Source organism: Haemaphysalis longicornis, unplaced genomic scaffold, assembly GCF_048455015.1.
Source record: "Haemaphysalis longicornis isolate Haplotype H1 unplaced genomic scaffold, Haemaphysalis longicornis Haplotype H1 scaffold_1, whole genome shotgun sequence".
NCBI lineage: Eukaryota > Metazoa > Arthropoda > Arachnida > Ixodida > Ixodidae > Haemaphysalis > Haemaphysalis longicornis.
Window position 1 is genome coordinate 409,986,070 of NW_027526203.1, and position 18,408 is coordinate 410,004,477.

The 18,408-nt window shown below is 48.0% G+C and overlaps 1 protein-coding gene across 6 annotated transcripts in view; it reads right to left on the bottom strand.

Moving 5' to 3' along the window:
* The window catches only part of LOC144155484 (uncharacterized), a 234,114-nt gene that overhangs the window by 48,943 nt on the left and 166,763 nt on the right, over window positions 1–18,408 (bottom strand). For 3 of the 6 annotated variants that reach the window (XM_077686957.1, XM_077686956.1, XM_077686958.1), the window contains one exon: window positions 13,655–13,768. The exons of the other annotated variants lie outside the window; for them this stretch is intronic. In XM_077686957.1, the coding sequence (XP_077543083.1) occupies window positions 13,655–13,662 (8 nt within the window). In that variant the 5' untranslated portion in view covers window positions 13,663–13,768. The remainder of the gene's footprint in view (window positions 1–13,654; window positions 13,769–18,408) is intronic. 6 annotated transcript variants of the gene reach the window in all.

Consider the following 18,408-nt stretch of genomic DNA (forward strand, 5'->3'; position numbering starts at 1 on the left):
GCCTCCTGTACTCCACTTTGGTGTAAATATACAGTCCATAGCCAGCTCGTGAGCCTATCGTTTCGTTGTTCCGTGCTATACCTTCATCATTTTGTTTTTTTTTTCTAATTTCAGGTATGCATACCAACCGCGACCTAAAATTTGCGCTAGCCCAGTGTTCTCGTGTACAGCGTTTCTGGCGCCGAGATAGGGCAGGAACTTTCATCATGCAGTTCCCGCTTTCTGTGATCGATCTGACGGTCTATCAATTTTCACTCCTCCCTCTCTCGGCTGCGCGTTGTCATCGATCGCAGCAATCGATTGCTTTTGGGGACCCGGTGGCTCTATCAGGACGCACGTCCGCTTGTCTTATATGCGCCGGCCGAATCGACGCTGAAAGGGTTCCCACCGGCGAATACCGCGCCATTCCGGTGGAGCCAGGGAGTGGAGGCCGCCGCACGACGGGACTTTATTTCTGGCAAGACAGCGGCGCAAACAAGTGCACGGTCGTCGGGATCTCTGCGTGCGCGCAGGAAAGGAAGGAGTTTGGTGTCAAGCGAGGAAAGTGCTCGCCCTCCTCCGCTTGGCGTAACGAGGGGGCGCGCGCACTCCCCGAGCCGCGACAAGAGAAGCTTCGGAAGCCCTTCAGGTAGAGAAATGAGGACCCATGTATTTGACCTCAACGTCCCGGATACAGTTCCATCCAACGTTTTCTTTGCTAGCCGCGAGCTTTTTATTCTTTGTATGGTTGACGTGTCCGCGTTCTTTCTGTCGTACGTTACGTGGCGCGTCTGTTTTCGTTCCAGCGTTGCGTGGGAGAACGTCCGACATGCTCTAGGGTTTCCCGTTTTAGAATCAGCTGCGTACACGTGTGCTTTCAGCTGCTGCTTGTGTACGAGCACCGTTTTCTCGACACAGTGCGTCAGTTTCATGCAAAATATATTCATATGGTTGGCCCACGTGAGATAAAACTGAAGCAAACAGGGTGTAAGAGCCCAGCCAAACTATCACCTTTCTCGGCTCCGGATAGACTTTCTGACACAAAAGGCGCATACCGGTAACAATAGGCTTGCAGGCAGTAGTCTTCGGAGCACACCCCTTTTAGCGAATATGGTGCCAGTATCTAGGCGTTACTGACGAGGAGCTTCGAAAGCTTTGTACCAGTTTTTCAAGATCTTCCAAGTAAATTGCACCGTTCCAGGCAAGACAAAAGGGATAACAGGATGACTTGTAAATGTTGCCACAATTACTCCATGTTAAACCTTTACCATCAATACAGCCAGAATTAGTTTTTAACCTACGGCGGGAATAGTTACGGATGTGAGAAATTTTGAAACCTCCCGCTTGCGTTCGCACCGACCTTACTTATTTTCTTTCAGGCATCAGTAATCATTTGTTCTTGACGTTCGCGTACTGTTTCGATGCTGTTAACATCGAAGTTTTTTAATGCGTAGCCTTCTTTGCCGAGTACCTCCACAGCCAAGACCGTGGAACGCCGTGCATTTGCACAAAAAATACACAATTTGCGAAAGTAACACATTTAATCGCTATAGTAGCGTAAGGGGAGATAATTGGTCGAGCGAAACTTCGGAAAACTAAAAAATACAAAAAAATAAAAATACAAATAGCATACAATTTAAATAACGAAAACAAAAGTATGCATTTTGTACACCGCCTGAAAAATGAAGACAAATACTAAAAACGCCCGGAAAAGATTGACAGAAGCATGAATAAAAAATAGCGAAGACCACAAGCGACTTCATATGTCCCATTCGTTAGCACAATTGCCGAAACAGAGAAGCAGGGGTTGTTTTTTGTTCCAACAACCTGTTTTGTCTACCGCGTTCCGTCACTTTCAATATTAACTGTGCGCAAGTACACTTCACATTACAGAGTTCCTCAATGGCCCATTGATTTACGCTCCCGTGTGTTATACCACGGGCGTTTCTCTGGAGAAACAGGGTTGCACAGTTTTAATGGGGCCGCTACCGGGACGGCCGCCGCTGCAGTAAAGCGTTGCTAAGCTCTGAGTTGCGAAAACTCCTGTGATTAGAGAGGGAAAAGTACGTTAAGAACTCCTCCGGGAACCATTAATTAATATCCCGAGACCATACATAAGTCTGGAAAGGAAACACCTACAGCGGCATTGAGAAGAGGAGCGCTCTAAGCGACATGATGATCGCTAACGGGATTGTGCAAATGCCACCTTGCCTGTCTCAGTTAATTGGGTGTTGTTTTTGTAGTACGCAGTAAGTGGAATTTGCCCAGGATGTGTTTAAATCTTTTTAAAAGGACACAGGTTATGTACTTTTGCACTTTCGAGGGCGTTCGAGAAGATGTCGCCAGGACTTCTCCTACAGCGGCTCTCAGTTTGCCCGGCTACAACTTTTGTCGACTTCGGCGGAATCTCACTGCGCGCTCCCAAAAGGTTGTAATAAACAGAATCAAATAGACCAAACCATCCATGTCATCCGAAGAACCCCAGAAACCAGTGCAGGGATCACTTTTACTGTCGGCCTGCATTAATGGCATCGGCGTGGGTAGCACTTCACTGGTGAGAATTAAAGGTGATGTCGACTGCGTACAAAAGTAAATTCATACAAGCAATCGCCACAAAGCGATCTTGATAATATCTGTTCCTTTGTGTTTATGCATCAAAATGTCAAAATATTCATTTTTTGTTGGAAGCGTACAAGTCATTTCCCGCGCAGTACAATTTGAATAATGCGCATTTGATAAGTAAACGAAGTACTCAAGACTAACGTTCTCGTCTGATTTAAGCTGGAGTCCCCAAGTAAAACCAATAACCTTTGTAAACAGTCATGCCGCCAACTTCATTTGGCCGATTCTCTAACAGCAACATCTGGAGCAATCAGGCTAATTATTGAGTACGCGTGTATTGTGTTGAAGCCACATACATGAAATTTACTAGACATGTCACGATAATACCATCCCCTGGTTAAGCTTCACCAGAGTGCACTAGAGCGACCAATGCATGCCGCCAACAAAGCAAATGGGAGGAATGACAGCAACGTACATACCATAAAACCAAACAAAATTATGAAGGATGCTTAGAACTTTCTAAGAATGCAAAGACGAACGGCTAGTTGGGCTTTCTGTTGATCTACTTGTTGCACTGTCATAGAATCTAGCTGGTGTTATTAGGGTGTTTGCATGTATTATTGTTTTTTGGCAGTGCAGTTGGAATAACCAGCAACGGAACATAGGCAGGGGGTGATTGACTGCGCTTGCAACTCTACAACAGCAGCAAGCCTTGGCTGCCTTCATCAAGAAGGCGAGCATCAGCTCCCTGGAATAAAAAAAGCTCTCAGAGGGACAAATAAAACTCTCCGTCCGTCCGTCCGTCTGTCCGTTCGTTCGTCCGTCCGTCCGTCCGTCCGTCCGTCCGTCCGTCTGTCTGTCTGTCTGTCTGTCTGTCTGTCTGTCTGTCTGTCTGTCTGTCTGTCTGTTTTTCACCTTTGCGGCCAGGCTCATCGGCACTTGACCAGGCCCATCAACAGCACACTCCCAAGCTCGTTCCATTTTCGCCATCGCAAGGAGCCTCCTGCTCGCTGCTGTCGGTACCTTCACCTGTCAAGGCAGCGGCCTATACCGTCCTCCAGCGCTATACTGTTTCTCTTTCCCGGTGCGGGCTCCTATTTTCTATACCTCACGATTTTCTGTACCTTACAACGCGTTCCATGAAATATAAAGGTCTAACGCTTTCGTCTTAAACTTAAAATGTGATCCGCGTTGTGTGCGTATTCCAGAGCGTCATGCATTGCGTGATGACTCAGCGCAGACCAAACTTTTGTGTTAAATCGTATGCTGGGCATTGTCATTCGCCGATTTTGCTTTGCTTGCGGCATGGTCTGGTCCCCCGAGGGTATTGTGGTGAAGCTGAATGACAGAGTTATCTTGGTGTGGTATATACAATTCGAAGCGGTGTTGTTCGTTTTATGTCCCAGTCACACATTTTTTCGATGTATGGTGGAGCCAAACATATGAGCTGACTCAAAAAAAAAAATGCTACGAGGGCACCTGAGCGCTTCTTATGGTGTAGTCGATGAGAGAGCATTAGTGCCGTTTCACTAGTGCACGGTGGCTCAAAACTTGGTGCACATTCGAACCACATGGCTGGGTTTGCCGTAGTTTCAATCTGTGAATTTGGTGATTTGGCCTCGAAACTGGCCTACTTTACCCTTTTGATCGTAGTTATTAGTCACTCAGATGCGTTGAGGTGGAGGAAACCTACGGACATATTTAAGAGTGAAAATGCCGAGCGCTCGTGAGTGCGTGCCTCGCGGCGACCGCCGAGCGTCCCCGCCACGCGCAGTGGTTTTAGCAAAAAATATAATAATTATTAACTGGCGAAAACTGCGAGGAGCGACAAAATGCCGAGCGCTCGTGAGCGCGTGCGTCGCGGCGGCCGCCCAGCTTCCCCGGCTCGCGCAGTGGGGATGTGTCCTTAACTGCTCACGTACGACGACGGAGCATGCAAATAGACAATTTCAAAATTTTCCAAACGCGTGGTGATGCGTCCTTTACTGTTCACGTAGGAAGAAATACAGCAGCTTCGCTACGGTTCATGACTTGCGCGATATATAGTGAAAGCTTCCCCAGTTTTTATTTCCCCGCTGGTTCGTTCTTGCCGGCGAAATTGTGTCCTAAATCATGTATGTTACCCTGATACTGAGCACCGTTCGGGTTAATCCTAGGAAACAAAATCAGTAAATTTATTTTTCGCGCAAACTAAGACCTGCGTTTCGGGCTTTGACTACATAGTCAAACCATGTACGGTCACGACAGCTCTGCCAAAGACTTTTTCCTGTAGTTTTGTTTTTATTTACCTGTTGTTAATCTCCTCTGCTGGCTAGTTAACACTTCCATCATCTGTAAACGCCGGTGTTTAGGAGAGGTGGACGTTACCTCTAATTGGGGCCGTGTAAATATCAGCCCGAAATGGGGAACCCATTGCGACTCGTTATTTGCAGAAAATATGCCGTACAGACGTGCACGCGATCACGACCTTTGGGAGAACAGCATCATAATTGTGGGATGAATTCTTTCCCTCTCCGAGGAATAGCAAAGTAACGTGTCCGGCTGCATAACAACTTCTCTTTCTCTAGACTGGAGTACTCTTTCGCATAAATCCTGCCGCTGATATTTAACTGACGCACACGAACAACCCGAACTTGAAAGATTCGGCGCGCAATTTTGTCGTGAGAAGCGGAACAAAGCAGAAAAAGAAAACCTTCTGCAGAACTCTTTTCTAGTAGACATTTTCTGTGTTTCCTCAGTGCCTTTACATCTGATTGTGCCAAGCTATCAATAAAAATTGAGAGCTCTTCGAATACTTTGAAGCTTTATTGGTGGATAACTATACTGAGTTATGTGTGGTACCTTACTTTATTGATCGAATAAAGACACATATGCATGCCTTCCTCACAATTAATTACAAATTAATTCTCATATAACTTGTTTAAGAATAGTTTCGATAAAACAATAGCTGAAGTCGTTTCCTGTAACCATATTCCCTCCTCAGACGGGCGTGTATTTACTGCAGACATGAACTCACTAACCTTTGCAACTTTACTGTGATCTCATTGTGGCAAGTAAATAAAACTCAGCGTAATGATGGAGTCGTCTTAGCGGCTAATTTCAGCATATATTTTTTCCAAGACACTTTAGATTGAGCGCTGCAGAGCATTTCGCACTAGCTCTGGTGCGAGCTCGCGCGTGACCCGACATACGGCCGCAATTTCGGTGAGTACCTGGCGGAAGAGAGCTTCGCTGTAAAACGCCATCAAAACGAGATATTGTTCCGAATTCTCGGGCATAATCCTTTTCACTGTCACTATAGTGGCAGTGGAAAGTGCGTCGCAGTGCCCGGCATTCCAGCAGTAGTGTGCATAATTAAGAAAACAACCACTATATGGTGGTCAGTTATGTTGTTTGGATGAATGATCTAGCTGAGCGAATTGAAGCAGCTTGAAGACAAGTGGCTCCCGGAGGTTCCTCACACTTTTCTCTCTAAGAAAGTTGGTTCCAGGACCTGAACTTTGCGCACAATAATTTTGCGCGGTCCGCTACTCGACAGCGCTGATAACTTCTACACATTCCTGGACTCAAGCGCTCGTTCTGCTGATTCTAATTATAACGCTACTGGCGTGTAACGCGGCCCGAAATGCGGGAGTTGTTTTGTACGCTGATGACCAAATAGCAAAACGCTGGAGCGGAGGCATCAAATAGCGACAAAGTCGTTGTACAGACCAAGGACTCCCAGGAAATCTTCGGTCGTCCACCAAGGTTGGCTCTTGCGCTCACCGGAAATGCATGAAAAGGTTAAGGAATCTCTGTTCCGTGACCCGCAAAAAAAAAAAAAAAAAGGCTTGGATCCGAAATAAGCGCACGAAAGGGGTTACAAATTTTGCAGCGAAGTTGTGAGTTTTCGACTGTGCGTAAAACAAATATACTTGGCACACATGCCGTTGAACACGTGCACCCTAACGACGGGGATGGACCCTGCAACATAGTGCTGCACTTGTAGTCAGAAATTCATGGTCTTCGTTCGCGCCTGGTCCTACAGAAACGTCGGAAAGGAGAGGATATGGCCTGGAGGGAGAGAAATTTATTTCAGCTCTTTATAGACCTGTCGCCGCAGGCAAGAATAAAAAGTGCCATTGAATTACCCTGTTCTGTCGATGGGCTCGTTAGCATTTTAATTAACGCTTCTCTCCTTGTGGTACCGCCCAGAACGGGCCTGAATTATTTTGCCGCCACTACGAGGGAATCCGCGGCACGCGCATCGACGAGTGCCCTGCGGCGCAGGCAAAGCAACGAGCGAGTACATGCCTTTTATCGGTTGCCGAGAGCACGCTTCCCAGGGGCGGCAAAACGCCGTCGCAGAATGCACCCACGACTACACTAAGGAACCTGTTCTACCGAGTTCGATAAATGCACACCTTATCTTTGGGAAGGGAAAAAATGTACGCCAATACATTGTGTTTCATCCACGCCATCTTGATAAAGGACATCGGGTTTCTGAATAGCTAGGGCACACATTGGCGTTATGGTCGTAGCAAAGGCGTTTTAAAAAATAACAAATCGAGTGTAAATAGAAAATAACTGTAAACAAAGTAACAAAAAAAAAGCTCTCGATATTTATGACCTGCCGCCAACGTAAACGCACCGTACACGCTTTTAAGAGCGTACGTGGTAAACACCCACAAGCCATATATCACGCCTTTGCCGTTCCTTGCACTGCAGGTAGACACCATTACTTTTTAAAAATGTTTTTCCAGGCAGAGCCATTTTCTAACAAGAGTGGGCTCTCCTAGCGGCGGTAAGATACAGAGAATACAAATGACTGCAAAAACTGCGCCCGTGTGTATCAATTCAGAACGCAGACCTCGCCAGAATTTGCCGTTTTAATTAACAGTCCGATGTTGAACCGAAACTCGAACCGCGATGTGCTTGACGACTGAGCTTAGAGCAGCAGATGTTTGGGGAGGTGCACGTTCAGAAATTTCTAACCATTGAGCGTTTCTATTTCTGGCGTTTAACAGAAAAACCACCGCCGCAGCTAGGAATCGAACTTACGACTTCGCTCAGAAGAGCAAAGCACTTTAGCCACGGAGCCATCGCGATGGGTCGCGTACGTGCCCTGTTTTCAAAAACTGAGCGAGAACCTCGACGCATGGCGTCATTTTCGGCTAAAATATTGCGTTTCCAACTTCCCGCCGGAAAGAAAAGGAGTTTCCAGTAAAACCAGACGGTTTTCCACAGAGAGAAGGTCACTACCACAGGTAGCTGGGCGCCTAACAGAAACAACGAAAAAATCGATTTGGGTAGGCTTTGAGCTGCCATTCGGGTTTGACCAATAGTCAAAGCTTGCCATCGTTTAGAACACCTTTGTTCGCCTTAGGCCCGCAGTGCGCCTACTTGCCTCCACGAATTCGCCGCACGCAGCGACGTTTTCCTCCCGGAGGGCTTCTGCGGCGGAACGGCTTTTTTTTAAAAAATGGCCGCGTATCTGCTCCTTTCGTTGCAAATGTCGCAAAAAGACTATATTCGACTGGTGCCCCTGCCAAGTAAAAGCCTCCCTCCTCTTTCCCGCTCACTTCTCATGCTGTTCCTTTCCCGTCTCGTCCCTCCCAAGATAACACGCTAGATGTTTGCTCAAACCAATTTAAATTTATCCCGTTCTACTGCTCCATGTCGGGTGTCTCGATGCCAGCGCTGCCGTACGGCGGAGACGCGCGAGAATTGAGGCATCCTACTACAAAATGTATAGTACCACGCTGCCCTACTGCCCGAGCGTTCCAAGCGGAACGTGGATCCCATCTAGTGGAACCTTTCGTTGCTATTGCCGTTTGATTTCTTAAATGCCGCCAGGAGGTAGCGCTGGCAACAGCAGGCGACGGTTTTCTGCCGTTGATGTAGTATTTCATTTGCAATGAAAAAACCAAGCATCCATAATTTTTTTAATAAAGGAACACTGCAAATATCACTTATGTATTGATTTTTTTCTGCCTTATATTCGCGTAATGTCTTGTTCTTGTCGAACAATGCTGAGAAGTATGAACACCGACACCGGACTTATACGTTTACATTCGGCTGTGACTATATAAAACTATTTCGCAGATTTCATTTCACTTTGGCCGGGTGGCTGAATCGAGTCACAAACAGACAGACAGACAGACAGACAGACAGACAGACAGACAGACAGACAGACAGACAGACAGACAGACAGACCAAAATTTCTGGGTTTAAATAGCCCAAGAACGACTATCGTCTTTAAAACGAAACAGACCTTTCGTCGTTCCTTCGGATCGCTCAGTCGTCTGTAAGCTATTCTTCGTGTTTCCTAGCTGGCCCGCCTCTATTGAGCACTGGTGTGTACGAAAAAATGATAGACGGCTCTGCTGTGCCGACTACGAAAAATAGCGCGAAAGCTAATTTTCTTAGACTAAATTAGCCATTTTCTTGCACCAAGTTAGGAATTACTAGGCTATTGTTTGACCGGTTGCTAATTCAGTGGCTTGCAGGCACGCTGTCGTTTGACGTTTGAGCATGGGCATGTGCCATATGGCGCATATACGTGGGTACACGGGTCTAAACCCTTATGTACTTGCAGATCGGGTGTGACATTTTCGGTCCATCTCTGACGTGGAAATATGTAGTGTGTGTGGTCAGGGTTCTGGGGCAACGGATTTATTCTTTAGACATTTCAGACAGCGATCTCGATACACTTTCCATTGAAATTTCCCGTACACGCAAGCAGGCGCCGGTGTGCACAAGGCGAGGCGGCAGCGTCCGCATAGCAACGCGCGCTGCGCAGATATCACGTCCAACGCTTTGTTCAAGGGAGCCACCAGTCGGTGTGTCAGGGTCGGTAAGGCATCAACTTCCTAACCCGAGAGGACCCAGGTTCGGTACAGGCAGCGTTATATCTCAGAAAAGCCTTCAAACAAACAAAGGCGAAACTGCTTTCGCACTGAAAAGTAGGTGTTTTTTTTTTTTTTTTTTCGCCAGACAATCTTAGCGGTTTCCTATATATTGTGCTCTTCTTAGCAGCGACGCTGGTGCGACGCTGGTGCACGCGCCCGCAGCGGCCGATGCACCAAGGGATGCACAACGAACAGGATGAGGGGAGGGGAAACTTGGGCGGAACATTCCGTGGCGCCAGGTACGTCCCTGACCAGCGTTCAAAAGTTAGCGGTAACAGCCATGCTTTCTTCGCGCTTATTAAGGCGACAGCCTTGGATGTCTCATCAGATGCGAAAAGTGACCGTCGTCTTCGGCGGCAGCGTCAATAATGGCACCAAATTGGCCACCAATATAAATAGAAAATAAATAAATAATTGCAATGCCACTTTTTTCGCTTGCTATCGCAAAAACCAACCCAAAGAGCGTTCCGAACTAAATGAACGTGGGTGCTGCCGGTTAATTACATGTATTTTGCCTCAAATGTACCTGCAGTTTTTCTCTTTTTTTTTGCGCTAAACAAGCCGGGGAGAGAAGCACCAGCATGACAAGCATGACAAGCACCAGCGTTTCACGAGTTTCGAATGGTTATGACTATTTAAACCGCTCGGTTTTCGAAACCTCTGCGGGACGCCCTGCATACGACGGGACGCCCTACGACGGAACGCCGGGCTCTGCTTGGGTCCGTTATCTCGCGGCCCCTTCTGGTTCCGGCAGTCGTTTGACATCGACCGTTACAGTGAGCTACGACGACAAGGCGAGCCCCTAAAGTGCTCTGCACTTGAAATAAAAACAAAGCCAAGTGCGCTAACACTGCGCTAACTGGCACCCTGCCGAGGGGTACAAGGATTAACCTGATACGTGCGGCGTGAAAGGGGAACATGACGGTACGTGAGTGGAACACGTGCACGCGGAGGAGAGCTCCGACTGTGGGGAGGCTGCCATATGAATGGCGTCCAGTCTGCCTGCACGTGTAATCCGCGTCAAGAGACGGAGAAAGGAAAGCGAGGAACGAGACGCAAACACGGTGTAGCTGTAAAGAAGTCTTCGATGAGTGCTAGGCTTGGGCCTTCAAAGCACGTGAGCCGAAATTAAATTTCGGAGAAATTTTTTCGCAATGTCCCTCCGCTTCCCCTATCACTGCATAAGAATACACGCGATGCCAGCAGCCTGCCTTATGACGGCAGGCCTGGTGTCTTGTTAAGAGTCACGTAGGTGATTGCGATATCAACTTAACGGGCTAGTACTATCACGTATAGGCGCAACAAATCAAAATACGTATCGCTGTTTAGTGCACGTTTACGAGCAGTTAATCGTATAACTGGTCGCATAGCCGAGCAAAATAAGAAATACCACACATCACTGGCGGGATTATACTTAGCAAGTCTTGTCTTTTTCTTTTTCTTTCTTGTGCACAACAACGCTCAATAAAGGCGGGTGAGCTGAGCGTCACTGACTACCTTACGCGGCTCCAAACGACCCACCAAACAATCGACGGGCCGACGCGAAGCCACAGTCGGTTCATTCAGAAACGCTACGCTTTTAACAATCCCGTTCTACCAAATATTGTAATCAATGCAGGCTTAGCGCTGACGGGTATACGTTACTCGATTCTTTCGGGGATAATGATGCATTCAGCTCTACGAACTGCCAGGAGGAAAGCTCACATAAAATCTAGGGGAAAAGGTTCTTCGGGTGTCACGGGATTCCCGAAGCGCCATTCACGGAATCTAATTGGTTAATTAATGGCGCCATCCAGGGGCGAACTGGAGCAGGAAAGCTGCTCGCGGAGTCACCGAACTGCGGACGAGCGTGAATTGCTCGGGCGCTACTGCAGCTTCGGGAGCATGTTCTTGCGCACTCCATTTCCTAAGGCGCTGAGTGACACCATCAGGAGTTCTGCTACTGACAACAGGGTTGCGGAATGAAGGCAGGTGAAACACAAAAACAAACCGCATGTTGACTCTACGCTGACCAACTTTATCAAGGCTTAACCCTTCATAAAGTCGGTCAACGTAGAGCAAACGTTGTCACCGAGCAGTACGGCGCAACGCGTCCATTTCTTCCTTTTTTGCAGGATGTACATGGGCGGGGGAGGGGGAGGGGGGTGGATTGCTTTTTCTCAGAGTATCTGTGTGCACTGACTTCGAAGTAAGACACGATACTTAGTTCCAATCAGCGTACGTTACACGTCGGAAGCGATAGCCTAGGATGTTTCTGAGGCATGAAAACTTAATCGGCGCGAGAACATTGTAGTCGTTCTCAGGCTTTGTTGGCTAATTATAATCCCTTACCAAAGAGGCCACTTGTTATTCAACATTTAATAAACATTTGTTCCTCATGATTGATGCTGGCGAGAGTGGCTCCACGAGGTGTAGGCTGTATAGGCTTTGAAAATGCACATCGAAGAAAACTGGCTCATTTTCTTGTTTCCGACTTTATGTAGAAACCCCGACACGCGTGCGCTAAGCGATAGGTGGTCGCACATGTTCTGCGGTGCTCCTCACAACTAAAAATCCAATTTCTTGTCACGCCACCAAACTTGTAAGCGATGCATTTGACAGGGAAGCGCCTTTCACGATATCGGAGCTCCTACTTTTGTGCATTTCATCCGGAAGGAAGTGCAAACGAGTCTGCGGAACCATCTGTGCTCCACGGAGCTCAGGAATGACTCCTTTTAGAAGTCGCCAATAAGCTGCGCCGGAATGCCAGGGCACGCATCCCAAGCTGGTGAGCTCGCTGCCCGCCGAACAGCAACAACGGGAATGCATTTTCTTTATGTGGGCTGTTTTTTAAAAGAAACTTTTCACCCGTTATGGTACACTGTGAAAAAAGGTCTCGGGTCCTCTCCTTAAGCACTTCGCTGCGTCCGAGGACCAAATTTGTCGAACACTGAGGACAGACACATGATTTGACTCAGACATTTCATCTGGAACGTGACGTCACGCAATGTAAAGCGTCTGCTTGCGGTGCGTAATGTCCCACCGCAGTCTACATTTCTTCACTCGAACTTGAGCTAAGACTTGTCGTCAGCTGGGCCCGTTTTATAGCAGCGATTGGTCACTCAAGTGCTGCTGAATTAAAGCAGGCCTACGGGTTTTTAAAGAAAGGGCTGGTTACTAAGCCGGTAAGTTGATGGACTTCTTCCAGTGCCGATATATTCTATAGTGTTTCGGCCCCCGTGCCTAGTATTTCTCGCGATGTGAAGCAGCGTGACCCCAGAACGTAGGAAGCACACGAGATATAGCTTCATATTGTCTCCGCACTTCCTAGGTGAGGTTACGAGGACAGTGGGCAGTATATGGCCATCTTGGTACTGTGACAACGCATGAAACAGGAAGGAAATGATCTCTTATTTTGGAAGAGGAAAATCTGCACACCCCCGAGCAAGAAAATATCAGAGCGTGACACGAATGAACACGGTAGACGAAACACGCATGTACGAATGAAAATATTAGGATTGCAGTCCTAATAAAACCTCTTCCGGGTACCGAAGTCTCCATACGGACTTTGGAGGCGAAAACATTATGTCTTCCCCTGGCGATACTTATCTTTAGTGCTACATCCTTTCTGCATATCTATCTTCCCTTTCGTTTCTTCGACAGGCAGACTGTCGACGCTTCCCAAGAATCAGGGTTCTCTGTGGCAGCCTTGCACCTTTCCTACTCACGTGGCGTCGCGTTCACGTGCCACGCGATATGAGGTTAGTGCCGCAAGCACTAATCTAACTCTACCTCCGCCGCTGGCAACGCGCTGAGGTAGCGTGGTTGCAACGCACTCGGCGCCTGCTCTGAACACCCGGTTCAATTTCCATACAAACTTAAATGTGTTTTTTTCTTTGCTCTTTACAGCGCCAGTCATTTTCTCCTCCGGACAACAACGAGAACGCCGCTTTTTCGCACAATGGGGCGCTTAAAGCCTTGGCCTCAAAACGGATGAACCGTAGGAAGAGCTGCCCGTGAGATGCGACAGAGGAGCGTGCACTGCAGCCCGAAACGCTGTCGGCAACCGTGCAGTGAGAAATGGCGCAGCACCCGACAGCTTCACAGGGCCGGGGACCGAATCAACAAGCGTGCCTTTCTCGCCGCGTGGAAGCGGGATTCGATTTGGCTGCCAGCCAAAGTGGGCCATCGGGCTGGGAGCGGGTGAGACGCCGAACACCGCGTAACTGCTCGCTACGACTTACAGAATCATGTTATCCTTTCTGCGCTTGCCGCGTCCATCGCCGGCCGGCGAGGCGGGGAGATTCGCCGTGCGAGACTGTGCTGCTGTCAGCTGCGATCATGCTTTCGGTTACTACCTGCGTAAAGAGAGAGAACGAGAAGGGAAAAAACAATGCGCGCCCGTCGGTGGCGGCCTTTTGAGTGCTCGGCGACGCCACCCACCCGCGAAGAGTGGGATGTCGGTAATTGCGATAGTACTTTCTACGCCGTCTAATTAAACAAACTGGGACAAATGACTGTGCTTTTACTTTAGCATATTGCTGACGTTGCATACCGTTACTTTTGTGCTGAAGCCCCTACTTAATGTTTTTAGCGACACGGTCATCTGCGCCGGTGTTTTTCTGCACCCAAGGTAAGCTTCGTTCGAAGACGAATTATTGCAAACGGTGCGTGTTGATCCTTTTGTTTTGTTCAGCAATTATTGTTGTTCCCAGTTTCGTTGTCTATTTAGTCTTGAATGCAAAATTAGTTCCTCATTTGCTAGAACAAATTACCGCTCGTTTCCGCTTTCCTTTGGTCGCTTTCTTTTGCCGTTACGGGAAAGAGAAATAGCAGTTTGAATGCTCCTTTAATGTTCCACTTTTCGCAGCACCCATGGGCTTTTGAAAAAGGCGTGGAAATGATAGCGGCGCGGAGTGTTAACTCTCATGTGCGCGCTCGACTACTGTGCGTATGTTTGTGCAATGATGATAAGAATTTAAATCAGCCAAAAGTAGCGCGGACTGCTGTGAGCCGTAGACGAAGAATGGACTAGCTAGTTTTAATCTTAGTTTTGTTTTTCTGATAATGAAGCAGATTTTGAGCGCATGCACCCACATGCTTTCTGGTGAGCTGTTTCTAACCGCGCTACAGTGCCCGGCGCCGTAAGACATTCTTGTACGATCCTAGAGGGGTCAGCCGCTATAACAACTTGCGTCTTCTTCTATGGGAGAAAGGTGAACAAAAGGGGAAGGAGGGAAGGCGCAAATAACACGAAATAAAACGCTGCCGCTTTTCTGTTCCGGTCTTTGTTTTGGATGCCTTATATGTGTTCTAGTTTTGGGGTGACGGCAAACCAAGCTTCCAGTCCACCCTGTCCTATAGCTTGCAACGGAAAAATCGGCCATTGGAATTTTGATCGCTGCAAGTGCGGTTTGATATTGTTTGCGTTAGGCGACTTTTGTTGTGGTGCAGCGACACGTGCACGCTAGGCAACTCGGTACATATATCCCTTTCTACGTCACAAAAACGCACGTAACATGCTGATAAGTTGTCCAATACCCCGGCGTGTACGGACTATACTTCGAACGGGTACTGCTACCGAGTACGAACAAGTTCCGAACATATATATCTTTCCGCACGAGATACCGCGCATGCTTTATTGGTTTAGTAATCGCGTAAGGAGTATTCGCCGTGGGTCGTGGTTCATTTGCTTCCGTTCAAGGAAAGCAAGCCTGAAGTTATGGCGTCAGCACTAGCTCAATGCCGCGCGCCTCCCGTGCATCACAGTATGAGCGTACGAATACGACGAGTCAATGCATTAATGTGGGCTAGTTGGTTACTCGAACTGGGAAACATAATTAAAAACAGCGCATGATTAAAAACCGCGCCTTTAGACCAGTCCTCACTGAGCTGCTTTTAAATATCTCTAAGAGTTCGAGTACGACGAGAGCATCGTCATTCCATGCGACGCATTCAAATCGAGGAAAATTATCACGGTACACGAGAAGCGGCTGACAAAGAAATATCTCGACGATAACTACGGTTCCAATCGCACGCATTGACATGGCTTTGCATTCACGCCCAACTTCGCCATTTTTTTCGGCTTGTAGGCCACCTGGAGGAAGCAGCCTCAGCCGTTGATGTTTGCGTCTCTAGTGCTCCCTTTACTGCCGAAAAAAAAAATCAATCCGGCGGGTCCGGATTGATAAGCACGTCCTAGGTTCTGATCGGTACGGCCGGTACTGACTGGTACGACTGCTACGTTTTATTCCAGCAGTCGACGGTCGCACTGCGAGTGAAGCGAACCTGGAGAAGGTTATGATTGAATTTACAGTCCACTGACGGCGAGTGCTCTTCCTTTACCGGGCTGTTTCGCGGCGTGATGGCTCCCATACGGACCGGCTGCGTGAGAAGGTCGTTTTCTGTATACAGACGGTCATAACGTTTTTAAGTAACAAACTTGCAAACAAACCAAGTTTAAAGCTATAGATGATTTTCTTGTACTTACGTGCCTCGGCGGAGACCCGATAATTTATTGACCATTATGACGATTTGCGCAATTAGCTTATATTTAATAACCAATATTTTGTTGAAGCAATACGATGAAGTCTTGCTAGTTGACAAGACTCCAAATTGCAGCGGCGCTGCAACGGACACAAGTTCAGAAGCCAGGAGAACCGAGGCAGCCTGCGCCGTCCTTCTCGCCTTTTTATCCGCATGTCCCTCGTAGCGCAGTTCCAGTGCTTAACTTTCTGTGTAATGACTTTTGTGCTTTTCATCCAGAAGAGGGAATTAAGCCAGCTTAAAATGTTGTTCAGTGGCCTTTCTCGCTGAAAAAAAAAAAAAATGAACTGCGGGCGAAAAATGCGCGGAAATTTAAGCCCGTCGAGCGCCGGAGCGCGCATTCGAACGTGGAGCCCACGGTGCCCGCTTTCCCGCCACAAATGACAGCGACAGGCAGCGTGGGCGAAGCGGGAACGTCAAATGACGGGTTCCCATTTCGCATAGCAGAGGCACTTCGAAGTCACGTGATCTCCTTCGAAAACAGCATTTTATCGGAGGGCGACGGCTGACTTTTTTCGCTAGCTCGAATGTGTAATAGAGCGGAATTTTGGCTATCACCATTGAGTAAAGCAGAAAGAACAAGGTTATACACTACGCTGGAAGAATACAGCTGTGCGTATTGTCCTGTTATTTTCTGGAGTCGCGAAGAAGTGTTATTTGTGCCTGGTGTATCAAGGAGTTATATGTACGTGCGCATGGAAACGAATCATATACAGGGTGTTCTAGAGAGATGGCATCGGGACCGCAGCGGAGTCGAGATAACTGCCGCTCGCTCAGTCGCATTCGATTTTACATGCACTGCGCATGCCACAGGCAAGCCTATGTCGGCGGTCATGTTCACTGCAACGTGGTCCCGTGTGCTGTACACACTCTATCGCCACCAACGACAAATCTTACCCGGTGGGGTTATATAAAGGCTGCGTTGCAGAAAAAAAAATGCATTTTAGCCAAACTTCCCGCTCATTTGCCTTCGAATTTCGCCCTGAAGTCAAATTTCAGCGCTTGGCTCACATGACATCATGTTTGGAAATTGCCCTTACGCACTTTGCTGCCACCACAAATGGTGGTTCGCACGTGCAACGGAATAGAGGGAATATGTAAGAGAGAAAGAGGGAACGAAGGAGGGAGGGACTTTATTTGACGTCCGCGATGTGTTTTCAAGGGAAGACGTCACGGACGATCTCCCTCGCTTAGCCGTAAGCCAGGGTTTCCTGTATCCTTGCGGTGGCTTCGGCCATACAGACTGCTTCGAGTTGTGGCTCTGGAGTGGAGCCGAGCAGAACAGCCTCTCATATTGTTCTGTTGGCTTACTATTGTACTTTCTACGTGTATTGGTATTTGCATTGCTATTATTGTCTGTTGTATTTTTTTTCAGCTTAAGCAAAATGGGTAGACACATTCTTCAACCTCTCGGAACTAGAAGAGGAAGTTCCCTTCAAGGTGAAATGGATTTCCCACAAAAACGGCGAAAACGAATTCGCCTCCCGCCACTGTCCAGAAATATGCACCCGGAACTAAATGCAGGAAAAAGGGAAGACAGAGCCGAGCACTACACAAACATTTCGGTAACCACAATGAGCCACGGGGGAAGACTGCCTACGTAAACGCTGCCGAGTCCGACTACTACGACGACGACTGTCGTCCTAATGCCAAGACAATTGCAGTTATCGACAACGACAGAGTCACAGTGACGTCAGCCCCTACGCCGGCCGGAGAGCTTTTTTCTTGGACGAACCACTCAGGTAGTGTAACCAAAGGCGTGCCATTTCATTCCGACACCGAATTCGACCTCCGTACGAAATTTAAGTGCAGACAGTACGGCCACCTCCCAAAACAATTTCGTTTTTTTTTTTTTTTCAGAGACGATATTTATGTAAGACTCACTATAGTGTACTCTAAACAGTTTCAAGAGAATTTAAACACGAGCGTGAGCAGTGTATGCCCGTATGTACCTGATGAAATCAGAAGAGACAAACAAAAGAGGCCGAAAACCGGGAAGCGATTGAACAGCACGAAAAAAGCTGCACCATTCCCATTGATTGATCGGTGACGCGCGCCGGTCCATTCGGGTAGATCGCGCATACAGTGGTCCATGTACGCAGCCGGTCGGTCTGCGCGCGTCTCAACTTCTCAAATAATATAAAGTTCTGGGGTGGGGGGCGGAAAAAAAATCGATGCCTTGCAATATGTGCACGCATAGATTCGCCCGCTCATTGCCCCAGATGGAACAAAAGTGCGCACAATTTTTTTTTTGTGTGTGTGCGCTCGCCGCTGGAAGACAAATATTGCTTTTCAATATTCATAGCATGGCGCCAAAACGAAGGCCCTGGTGATCGATTTTCGTAGGCGCGCATCCGGAGGAGCACAATGGAGCGACGCCTTTTGTTTGTGCTCGCCGCGTGACCGCGTGCTTCGAAAGGCTCCACTGCCGCCCGGCACTGTGCCCGCTTCT